The 12,514-nt window shown below is 39.0% G+C and overlaps 1 protein-coding gene across 15 annotated transcripts in view; it reads right to left on the reverse strand.

Moving 5' to 3' along the window:
- Nucleotides 1–12,514, reverse strand: part of LMO7 (LIM domain 7) — a 200,641-nt gene that overhangs the window by 46,188 nt on the left and 141,939 nt on the right. For 10 of the 15 annotated variants that reach the window (XM_078070242.1, XM_078070243.1, XM_078070244.1 and 7 more), the window contains 5 exons: nt 11,943–12,056; nt 8,006–8,204; nt 4,378–4,630; nt 3,165–3,443; nt 890–1,609 (listed from right to left, as the gene is read on the reverse strand). In XM_078070242.1, the coding sequence (XP_077926368.1) occupies nt 890–1,609; nt 3,165–3,443; nt 4,378–4,630; nt 8,006–8,204; nt 11,943–12,056 (1,565 nt within the window). The remainder of the gene's footprint in view (nt 1–889; nt 1,610–3,164; nt 3,444–4,377; nt 4,631–8,005; nt 8,205–11,942; nt 12,057–12,514) is intronic. The other 5 variants (XM_036079717.2, XM_036079716.2, XM_036079718.2 and 2 more) reach the window with 2 other exon arrangements.

A 12,514-nucleotide genomic window follows, 5' to 3' on the forward strand; every position in this document is an offset into this window, starting at 1 on the left:
GAGATGGACAAATCTCAAAAGGTTTTATCACATTCTTGATAATGTCTCAATTTCTAATTGATCTCATATCTCAAGGAATCAAATTAAGCGAGATAAAGAGTTTCCTAATTTACCTTGAACCAACAAATCCATAACAAAAAGCTTCCTGTTGCCAGGAATAAAAGTTAGATTTGGATCTACTGATTTTAATCAACCTCGTATTTGTCCATCCCAAAGTTTAACAAGCTGAACATCAAAATGGCAAGTTGCATAACACATAAATGCAGACACATTATTATCAAAATGGCCATAATTACATACAAGTAAAATTTAGCTGACAGCAAATAACATTCATGCATTTTAATAAAGTTTGCACTGAATTTTAAACTATAAATTTAAAAAGTCACATATTGATAGTCCAGGAAACCTAGGTCAAAAACAAAAATCATAATTAAGTTAAATGAAATTTGCAATGCCATATTTTAAGGGAAATGTTTACACATAAATCCTATACTCCAAAATATGGGAAACACAGAAAACCAAACTACAACCAGACTGGTTCAGAAAAGCCTGGACATGAGAATATAAAGTCTGTAAACGTAACTGGTAAACATTTTCAGGAAACGTCATGTTGCAGATAGTACCATAGTCTTCCTTGAGGCCAAAGGCAAGGTTTGTGTTTACACCTTTTTAAACAGGCCTCAAATAGTTTAGAGACGTGCAAATATGGAATTGCACTTTTTTCCAAGAAATCACAACAGGCTTCTCACAACAATATACATTTTTACAGGATGCTTCAAAATGGCTCGTGACATGCAGAGTTGGGCGATACAATGCCACTTTCTCACACAAGAAAAGTTATACAAGACCATCCATGACAAGCAAAATCCTTGCAGAAACACACTCTGACCTCTCGACCATCAGCCGTTTCTTGTGCCTAAGTCTGCTGGCCTCCCGGATGGCCTCCCACTTCCGGAGGTCCGCCTCACTGCAGGGACCAGGGGTGAAACTGACAGGAGGCACAGTCGTCCCCAGCTGCCAAGACTGGATCTTGCGAGTCAACATGTCATCTTTCTTCTGCCTGTAGGAAGGCACTAATACTCTACAGCTTTTTCTTTTTTCTTTGGGTGGGCGTGTCCTTTCAAGTACACAGAGAAATTTTGCTTGAATTTCTGGAGGAAGAGTCCAGGGTTCAGGGAAAGGGACTGGTTGGTATCTATCCGGGGCCCCTGAGAGAGGCACCTCTTTCTTCGGCGCTGGAATTCGGCGAACAATCATATCATCTTTTTCTAGATCTGGAAGTACAAGTTCACCTTCTCTACACTGCAGAATTATATCTCGCTCTACAGGATCATCTTGCTCAGAAAACCTTCTAAAGTCTTCAAAAGCCCGGAGAACATATGGATTTGCATGGAAAGCCCCAGTCTTTCTGACAAAGAAATCATCATTTTCTAAGTCAGGATCTAGGGTTGACATCTCAAGGTCATCTCTTTTACACCCTGGTGCAGAAGAGACATTCTTTCTGCGTGTTATGAGCCTTGGGCCGGCAGTGGGATCAATTTTGATATTTGTTTCAGAAGACAAGATGTCATCAGAGTATGTTTGGAGTGCCTGAAGTAATAAAAACTGACTGAAGCACAGAAAAGAAAAAGGAAGGGAGAATCTTATTAAGTTTAGGTAGAAAAGGTAATTAGGCAGCAGATCAACTAGCCCGTTACCATGGGTGAATTATTTTAGGGAACCATGGGAGAGATTCTTGCTTGGAAGAAAGCCTAGCCTTTAATGTCATCACCCGTGACCTTCTTGGATACCATTTAAAGAAGCAAAGGCAGAATGTACTTCTCAAGAAAGGTGGGCACCATCCAGGCCAACTGATGGGGCTAGAACGTAGACAGAGCACACCTCCCTCCCTGTCGTACACACACTTGCTTTCACCCTTTCCTTATTCTGTTAGCCACGGTGATGTAGTCCCCATCCCAGAGAAGCAGCAATGATCTTGCAGAGACTGGAGAGTTGGTCATCAAGCACTTTATGCAATCAGGTAGTCAGCAGAATTTAAAAAAATAAAATAAAATGCTGTGAAGCTTTCAAAAAGACCCTGATGAATCTTTTCTTTGCCTTTTCCCACCAGACTTGCATGCCCTGGTGTTTATCTAGAAGTTATTTCCTGGGCACCTGAGTGGCTCAGTCGTTAAGCGCCTGCCTTCAGCTCAGGTCTCCCAGGGTCCTGGGATCGAGCCCCGCATCAGGCTCCCTGCTCGGCGGGCAGCCTGCTTCTCCCTCTCCCACTCCCCCTGCTTGTGTTCCCTCTCTCGCTGTGTCTCTCTCTGTCAAATAAATAAATAAAATCTTTAAAAATAAATAAATAAAAGTTATTTCCTTTCTCCACATCTCCGCACAGAACACAACCCTAAATTAAGGTCAACTTTTGCAAAAGCTTTTTAGAAATAGTTTTCCCAAAGACCTGACTCTGCCCCCATGTAACTGTGTACTATCTTGTACATCATTGCACTGACAAATATTTAATTTTATAGACTTCCAAGCTTATCTGCTCCCACAGAAAGCAATACGTTATACAGTAGGCTTTTGCGCTAAATATTATGAACGAGGTTTCAAGATCCAGCGCATCATGGTCAGAGATTAACAGAGCAGCAGCCGCTGGCCCGGGTGTCCCCAGCCAGACTCAAAGCGGGCAGGCTCATGCACACAGGTACACCTGGGCTCATCCGCGGCACCGCGGCTTCTCCTGGCTGCTTGCGTGTCCCGGGAGTTCCTGGCCCCTTTGGGAGCCAATTCCAGCAGGAGTGAACGTCTTTGGCAGTTGCTGTCTAGCCTATGCTTTGCTTTTTGGATTCTACTAAAAATGGAGGAGCTTCTGTCAGAGCCCAAATCCTCATCCTCCGAATCTGAAGTCCTCCTACTGTAGAGCAATGCAGAGAAAGGAGGGAGGGAAGGAGAAAGTTGGAGAAAACTACAACCACTGAAAATCCTGTCATGCAGAAGGCTTCCTAAGATCCAGATCCTAAGGTTTAAATTTAAGCAGCATTATTTTTTGCAGTTATAGAGGTTCTATAGGTATTGAAGAGAAAATTTCTCTTTCTCTCTCATAAGAAGCACACACGGAATGCACCTAGCCAGAGTGCCGAATGAACACTAGGACAACAGAAACATGCACAGAGACAAACCTGAATCCCTGAAATTCTTTATACCATGGTTTGTAAGTTTCCCTTTTTATTCTTTTCCAGTTCACATCTTCTGGGATCCAACATTTGGGAAGAAACTGATCAAAAGCATTCCCTGGGTTTGGCATGATTGGACTTAGCTTTCGCACGTATAGATCATCCTTTACAGTGTTGGGCATACTTGTCTTTTCTTCTTCCTCTTCCAAGTAACAAGAGGAGTTTGAAGTTTCTTGTACTCTTGGCCAGTTCTCCACATTTGTGCCCCAAGTCCTCCTCTCGTTACTGTTCAAAACATCCAACCAGTTAAGATACTGAATGACAATTTGTGACACAGAACAAAAAGGCATGCTCTCTGGCTCACAGAGTTTATACCACTGGATGAGACAAATTAGTTGCCACTCTCATCATTATAGTTCCTAGAACAAAGTTAAGGCATTATAACAGCATCTCATTTTAATTAGAGAATAGCTTGATACACAAGGGCCAAAGGTAGTTATAAGATGTGTTAAAAAGAGACAAACTGCAAACAATCTGGGGTGTTAAGTATTAAAATCAACATCACAGACATTCTGATCTAGGAGAATTTTTCTGACCTCGTCAATTCATACAGCCCAGTGGCTAATGGGTCAGCAGGAGGAAACCTTTGTGAGCAAGAGCTACGAGAGGTGGTTTTCGAGATGAAACACTCGGGCCTCTTTTTCACTTGGAATCTACGGTTGGCTAAGTCATCCAAAACTATATCAGGCAACCTTCGTTCATCCTCGGAGTCCGAACCACTTTCAGAACCATACACCTCCTTCTGACAGCAAGCTGAATTTGACAAATCCCACTCTGCTCTGCTAATTTGATGTGAAATTCTAGGATTCTCTGTGTGTCCACTGAGATCACTCAAGACGGGAAAAAAAAATGGAAGAAAATAACAGCTCCACAATGAACAACAGAAGTCATCCAATAAGCTGAAAGATGTCAATAGGCGAAAGGCATGCATCTAAAAAAAGAACCGGCATATCCTAGGCTGACACTCTAAAATGGAAGAAATATCGTCAGGATATGCATGACTAAAGATATAGGTAAAAAAAAAAATATTTTCATTAGTGAAATTTATTATCTATGAAATACATTTTAAGAACCATTCCTTTTCCCATATTTAAAATCCCAGCAAATTCACAAAGCATACTGAATTTTAAAACTCCATCATCAGCTCGCATCCCAGTACCTTGGAAATGTTCCATCTGCTTCTGGATAGACCGGGCTGGCCCAACTTCTTCTGTTATCCTCATTTTTGTCAGGCTTTTTCTTCCGCAACGGCGCCGGCACATAGGATGGCTGTCTACTTTTATTGGGCAAAAAACGATTGAACGGTAAAGCAGATTTTGGTTCAATGGCCGAAATCCTTCGATAGGACATATCATCTTTATTATAATCCTGCATTTTGGATGTAAATTCAGAATCTGTGTCACTTTCACAACCTATAAAAAAAGCAAGAGAATTTGCTTTACTCTCCAGATCATTTGTCTAACTGAACCCACACAGCATGCCTGCTTTGTCTTTCCCTTGGAAACCCAGGGCTCTTCTGCTAACTCTGGGGAATATTTTTAGAAATTTGTCATGAAGTTGTGATAAGATCCATTAGGAGGAACTTGCTTTGCATACTGGAGGCGCATGCGCTACATTCTTTTACTGTTGTACATTCTAAGCAAATAAAGTCCCCATTAACCACTGAATTCCTTTTCTTCCCAATCTTTCTTGCCCCTGTGACTTTACATAAAATGCACTGATGGAACACATATGAGTAAAATGCAGCGATCGAGTCAAAGACACCAAAAAGAGTGGGCAATCAAAGAGTCACTCAAGGGAAAGTCTGTAATTTAAAATAAAGCACGCCATTGTCTCAAATTTCTGTGAGGCAAGAGATAAGGGAGAACATGGAAAGAGTAGCAGAAAGCACAGTATCACAAACGGGTTGGCCAGATCCTTGGGAGAGCCCTACAAGCAAGAGTCACACATCAGAGAGGAGGTTGGGACTTCAGAAATCATTTGGTCCAAAGGAATATCAACTCTCATTCCTAAATGAACACACACAACTCAAGGCTTTTTCTGAGGGTGGCCGTGGAAATACTGGGAACCTTGTGTTTCATCCCAAATCATTCAAATACAAATTCAAAAGAATGCACTTTGATACACCTCAAGGTCAGATAGATACAAATACTGATCTGTTTTCATAAAATAATAAGTCTGTTCTTTTTAAAGACACAGGAAGAAAAGAGACTACAAAATACTACTACAGATCCAAGCTAAGTTGTCTCCCTTCTCTGACCTTCTTTTCTTCCTGCCTCTGTGTATCTGTAAAGAAAGCTTGCAAGTGTTGCTTGCTTCCCACCTGCGCTCTCTGGGAGCATGGCCGTGCTCTGTACCTGAGGACCTGAGCGGCAGCCTTCGGCACCCAGAACACCTGTAGGGTTAACCTGCATTGGAGGCGGTCTGGTCTCCTCCCTCCTGCTCGCCAGAAATCCACAGTCAATAACACTGAGAACAGCCTACAGGAAGCGTCTGAACACACCCCTGTGAGACCAGCAGACTGGAACAGGATAAGGGAGAAAAGGCAGAAAGGGAGGAAGCGGCCGCTATGACCAGGAGGGTTAATAGTCAATAATCTGGTGCTTCATTTTTACCACCTCTTAAATATGACATTTTTTTTGCAAATAAGAAAGGTCTTAAAGATTCTTGCCAAAATGTGTACCTGTGAAATTTTAAACACACAGGGAGATTGTTCTACGTTGGAATTTTTTAAACTTAAATTATTTTTATTTTTGAGTCCAGTGGAGTTCTCTACAGAGTAGGCAGATACTCTTGATAGGGTCAGGGGTTTTATATAAAACCATGGAACTTGACTTTGCAATGCTGTTAACCTAAAAATATTATCCTAATGGTGGTGATCAGTTTGGAATTACAACCCAGTAGGTAGCAGAATTTCATCACACTGATTACAAAAGTTTGATCATCTGGACAGCCCATGGGCTTTTCTTCTCTTCCTCAGTCGTAAGGACTAAGTCTTCACTTCCGCCCTCTTCAAACTAGCTCTGCAGCTCCTTCCCCACTATCGGGAAGCAGATATGTGACAGTGGCCTTCTGCTTTCTGTCACATGTACCAGGCATCCACTCCAGCAAGTATCTGAGGAGAGGACTTTCATTTCACACCACGGGCCACCGTACGGGAAGCGCCGGAAGTCTGCCTATTTCCACAAGCCTTCAGTCTTTGTCCCTGTTATTCTCTGATGGTGGGATATAAATTTAAACATTGCATGTTTTAGGTTATCCAGTCAGGACAAAGCAATATAGTGCATTGGGAATTTCAGCCTCTGCTTTTACAGCTTTAATCACTCAGATGAATTATAAACTCAGATTTATTTCCTTGAATCTGTACTGGTCATCTGGGCTATGAAAATGTCACACTCGAGAGCAGACAACCAACAAATGCAGCAGTAAATATAAAAGGTTAACTCTTAGATAGCTATTCACTTTTCTTTTTTATTTCAACTGTCACTACTACTCAAAAACCTAAGAATTTGGGGGTTGGTTATACTTAATTTGTTGATTAACTTTCTCAAAACCAAATCCATTGTACATTGCTTTTATGTAAATTTACATCAGGACAACAATCAAGACTGTTGATCACCGTATGCTGAGTATTTAGGACAAGTGTAATGTACTCTGAGGTACCTCGGAAAAACAAGATGTAAAATTAATGTATAGAGAAAGGGGTAAATATGTCGTAAAGCAAGCACAGTACAACGTCATGGTAGAACTAGGTGGTGGGAACATGGGTCTTCACTGTAAATTTCTTTCAATTTTGCTGAGGTTTTAAACGTTTTATAATAAGAACCTTAAGAAAAACTAGTAAAAATTTAAAAGTAATTATCCATAACACCAGCAAAGTAAAATCCCTAACAATCTAGCACAAATTCATGACCAGAACTCTTAATGTTTTCATGTTGATGGTAGAAGCACAGAAATTTACTGGTGGTTTCAGTCTATCCAAATTTGAATTGTTAGAAGTATATAGTCAGAAATTTCTGCCATCACCCAATAGCCATTGGAAGAAGACATGCATTTAAATAACCGATTTGACCATAATATTAGGATTTTGAAAGAAGGGTCCTCTCATAACAGGGTAACTTTCATTTACCTGTTCTTTCCTCACTCTGTCCTGGATTTGCTCTGGACTAATAGAAGCAAAAGAGGTTTTCTAACACCATGCTGGTATGGCTATTTGAATCATCAAAGTTTAGCCTAATATTCTATCATGATAGGTGTCAATCATTTTTGGGGAGAGAATTATAGAAATATTTTTCTTGCTTTTCCTTAAGAGAAATTTTTTATCTTTTGGGGAAAAGATTATTCAGGAACTAGAACAGACTTTTATAGAATCTTTCTTTTTTTATGTGTAGATATATCAGTGAATAGGCCTCAGAGCACAGATTATTAAACTTGAATCTGGAGAGAAGAGAATTAGGATAGATTATCACTGATTGAACAGGTCACAGTTAATGGTCTCCCCGCTCTCCTCTAAACATGGAAGGATAAAAAAAAAAAAGTGAAACTATTACCATTCTAGTGGTGATACAGTGAGGAAGGAATGAGAAAGAAAAAGGAAAAGAAAAAGAAAAAGAGAAAGTAAAGGAAAAAGAAACCCCCAATATTCTAGTCTCTATGAAAAATCCACATCTTTGTAAAATTTTTGCCCCAATAGTTTTTGCTCCATTTTTCTCCTCTCTACCATTCCCAACTTTCTCTTAACATACAAATAAATAAAAAATAAACTGACAGTCAAAAATGCAACTCACCCTCACGTCCGCCTCTCAACGTATTATCGCAGCAGCAGCTTGTGAATGACCTAGACCCCAAAGAGTCCAAGCTTTCGAAGGAATCTTCTCGCTTGTGGTTGCCCGAAGAAGTAGGAAATTCTCCACGTTCAGCACACCAGAGATCACCGTAACCACTGTCCCTGCCACTCCTTTTCAGACAGCTGGAGTCTTCAAGAGCCTAAAGGAAAAGTTTTTAAGAAGTTACCATAAACTTCCAAAAATATAATCAGTCATTACTTGTTTAACACAGAGCTCAAGTTGTGCTATATGTGATAGGCGAGGCAATGAGATTTCTCTGTGAAACGTAAAAAGAGAATCTGGCAAAAATCAGAGTATAAATCTGTAAATGTTTTCCCACGATACTTGGCACCTATGTAACAATAAGGAGGTATTTTTTAAAAAATAAGGTATTCAATATTATTTAATAAAAGAGTATATAGTTTATTTAAAAATAATGGGGGAACATTTTAATAGAAGAAAAGCCAATAATACATTCAAGTGCTAAAATCAATGATTACTTACAGTTATCTGGCAATAAATATGAAGGAGTCAAAGCAAAAAGCCAACCTTAATTTCGATATCCAAAAGGACGTAAGTTAATAAGATTATAGTCAGCCTACCTCCAGGAAATATTTGGAGGGTTTATAATAAAGTCACTGTAAGTGTTATGGATTCTTAACAAAAAACTTTTAAAAACAGAAAGAAGGGCAAGGGCAGCAGGCATACACCACAGAATTCACTCATTTTCATTGATTATGAAAAGCCTAGATCTGCCAAGAAAAGCAGACTTGCTCGTGGGCATTCAAAATTTAATTTCCCTGTATTTGTTTGGCTCATGTAAGAGATACATAAACAGATGACAAACGTGATTAGCCATAGGTTTGTAAATTATATAGAACTTAATTTAAAAGCATAATTTTGGGGGTGCCTGGCTGGCTCAGTCAGCAGAGTATGTGACTCTTGATCTTAGGGTTGTGAGTTCAAGCCCCATGTTGGGTGCAGAGATTATTTAAAAGTAAAATCTTAAAAAATATAGATAGATAGATATACATATATATATGTATATATATAAGCATTATTTTGAATAACATTTCTCTATGAAAATGTTAATAGCAAAATAAAACTGGACTTTTTACAGTGAGAGTATCAATAAAATTATAAAGTCCTTAGCATAGTCCCAATATATAGTAATCAAAGAATACCTAGTGACTTTTTCCTACAGTGAAGGTGATTTTGTCATTAGTGTACAAATCAGATATTCTAGCTGCAGATGAGCAAACTACAGAGACAGTTTGAAGAATGTAGGAATTCCTAACACCCAGATGTAATATGTGAATCTCGATTAAATCAGAATTCAGATGAAATAAGCCATGAAAGAAAGTTGGGAGACAGCTGGGAAATTTTGAATACGGACTTGTTATTTGGGGGTAGGGAACATTTATTAATTTCCTTCAGTATAATAGACATTGTAGCTATATGGAAGAATATTTTTACTCCTAAGAGATGCATGCTGAGTTTTTAGAGGTGAGAGATCTGTAATTTACCTTGAAATGGTTAAGTAAAAACAGATGAATGGATAGACATGTAAAGCCAGTATGGGAAGATTTTAATAATTGAGTCAGGTGGCACATATCTGGGTATTTGTTGTATGATTCTTTCAATTTTCAATTATGAACATTTTCAACATATGGATAAAGTTGAAAAAAGAATGTGCAAAATGCAAATTAACAACTGTCCTGGGCATGCTTTTGGCTGAGACTGGATCTGTCGATTCTTGGTTCAACCCTCTGACCAATATATGAAGCACCCATAAGATCTAGTGGATTTATGTGAGATTTCATATACATCAGATGCCAGACACCCCGGTGTTAGAGTTAACATCCTGCTGTGAAAACGTAAGCACCTACACCTTGTACCTCGTTTCCAAGGAGATGGGGAAGCTGGGCCTAGTGCTGATACTGCCAAAATACTTCTCAAAATAGAAAAAAATTTTAAAAATTTTAAGTAAACCTTTAGATCCATCAGTTTTCTTAGATATGTACTTGTTGAAGCTCAGAGTCCTTGACACAGAGTGAGATGATTTTTGACCTTATAAAATGTTCAAGTTATTGATGTTGGGCCACTTCAGTGATAAAAGAACCCGAGTCTGGCCCTGGTACCTGGTTTTTATGAGGATCCCTCTGACTGGTCACCTAAAATGAGTCACCTCCAGTTCATATGATGACTCAGGTACAACAGCTTACCAAATGTGTTTTTTAATCGACACTATGGATTGGCCATTAAGCATTATCTATATCAGTGTGAAACACTTGAACACAGTGACTGTTAATAGAACAGATGCAAAACAGTGATCATATATATTTACACCCTTCTTACAGCCATCCCCGTACCATAATAATGGAATGGAAACAGCTGTAGTTTTATCTATCAAAATGTTTTACCTACTCTGCTTTTGACACTGAGGACAGGAAACAGCTTTGAATAAAGCATTCCCCAGCACAAACGCTGTACTAGGATTATTCAACTTGAGTCAGACTGCCATAAAAAGAACCAAAGGCTGTTAAGAGAGCACTAATACAGGAGCCAAAGTCCCGTATTATTTTTAACTAGAAGTCTTCTTAGCTGACATAACTGTAAGGCGAGGTTCTGCTCATGTCCCAAGCCACCTGCCCATTCATCCGTCACAGCCTTATCCTCTCCCACTGCAGTGACCAATCTGTTCATTGGTCTCCATCAGACAGTGGTGCTCTAGGAGGATGGGCCTTTTGTGAGTGTTCTCCCAACATCTAGAACAACGCTTGTATGGGATAACTCTATAACCTGAATTAACTCTTTCAAGAAATTTGAGTGAAGTACCATCAACTCTCTACAATTCAAAAACAATAAAAATCAAGAAGGAATACCTTAACCTTCTAAGCTCTATAATCTCATCTTTCTATGATGGATGTGGCTGGGCTCAGGCAAAAGTATTTGAAGATCAGAGCAGATGTGAGGCAAGGTGCTCATTTTCATCCTAACCTAAAATTTCTATCTTCCAATCATGGTAACTAACATTTATTACATCCTTACAATGTGCCAGAGACTAATGTCAAATATCTTCTCAGTACGGTGTCTTTTAATCATCATAAAAATCCATGGAGCAACTACTATTAATTAGATGATAGCATATTATTTTAGCTACCTATTTTCTTCTGAGCACTGCAAATTCCCCTGGATAAATATTCCCCTAAAAAAGTTAATTTTCCCATTTGGATCTTATAAATGAAAATCTGATACAACTATGGTCAGCCCTGGCACTGGACTCTCCTCAAACAATCCTTAAGCATTCAAAAGCTGCAACATAGACTCCAAGATATAAAGGACTAGAAATGTGTCTGAAACAAAAGATTCTAATTTAAACCCCTCAGCACGTTTCATGTAACAGCATTTACTGCACTCTAGGAAGTAGAAGCAATATGGCAGAATCATGGGGAAATTGGAGTATGGGCATTAGAGAGATAACGACCCATGACAGGATATTAAGACAGAGAAACTGAGTAACTTCCACACATAGTAATAATCCAAAGCACTCTCTACTACAGGTTGAGTTTCTACTATAGAAAGAGTTAAGTTATATCAAGTGCCTTAGAAAGGAAGTAAATGAGTAGGTCATTGAATTACTTAAAATTAAGAAATAAATACCTAGACTCACTCACTCCTTGGTGGGGGCATATAAAGCCAGCAAATAAATAACAACCCTTTCTACCCAGCACAATCTAGAGTGAAGCAAAGATAATAGGAACTGCCATATTTGTTAGAAGAGGGGAAGAAGGAAGAGGAGAAGTGGAAGGAAAGGAATACAGGGAGGTGGGGAAAAGGAGGAGAAAGTGGTAGTGTTAGGAACAGTAGTCATCTCATCCAGATGTGGTTTCCTTACCTTAGTCAGAGCTTGTCCTAAAAGATTCTCAAAGGCTTTCAAATTAAGATAGGGTCCATTATAGTACGGGTTACTTTGTGCTTTTCTTCCCAACCAGTACAGTGTTATCAAAACCTTGAAAAATTCCACAAAAACAACATCAGTCTATTTAGTAACTAACTGCAAGTCCGAATGCAGGTGAGCACTCTAGACAGAAGATAACATATCTATCTAAGTTGAAAAGTAGAGTTTCTTTTACATTATGTGAAGGAGAAGGGTCATTAAAAATGTTAATTATTCTTAGATTTCTGTCTCTGAGCACATTCTCAGACCAAAAGCTCAGATCCCAACAGGGATTTGTATACTCTGCTGGTACATGTAAAGGAAAACATTTATGAAGAAAGCAAATTAAACTTTTAAAGCAATCAATTTTTCCAACAAACTTACAGACTGAACCCTTAAAATCAGTAATTCTCAGCTTCCTTAATAGGGTTCTCTTGTATTTTTCTTTCAAATAAAGCTGTCCCACTTTTAGAAATTCTTCTAACGTGCAGAATGTTAGGCATGTTAAGTCTGCATTGAGCAATTACCCA

This window comes from Halichoerus grypus, chromosome 4, assembly GCF_964656455.1.
Source record: "Halichoerus grypus chromosome 4, mHalGry1.hap1.1, whole genome shotgun sequence".
NCBI classification, from domain to species: Eukaryota; Metazoa; Chordata; class Mammalia; order Carnivora; family Phocidae; genus Halichoerus; species Halichoerus grypus.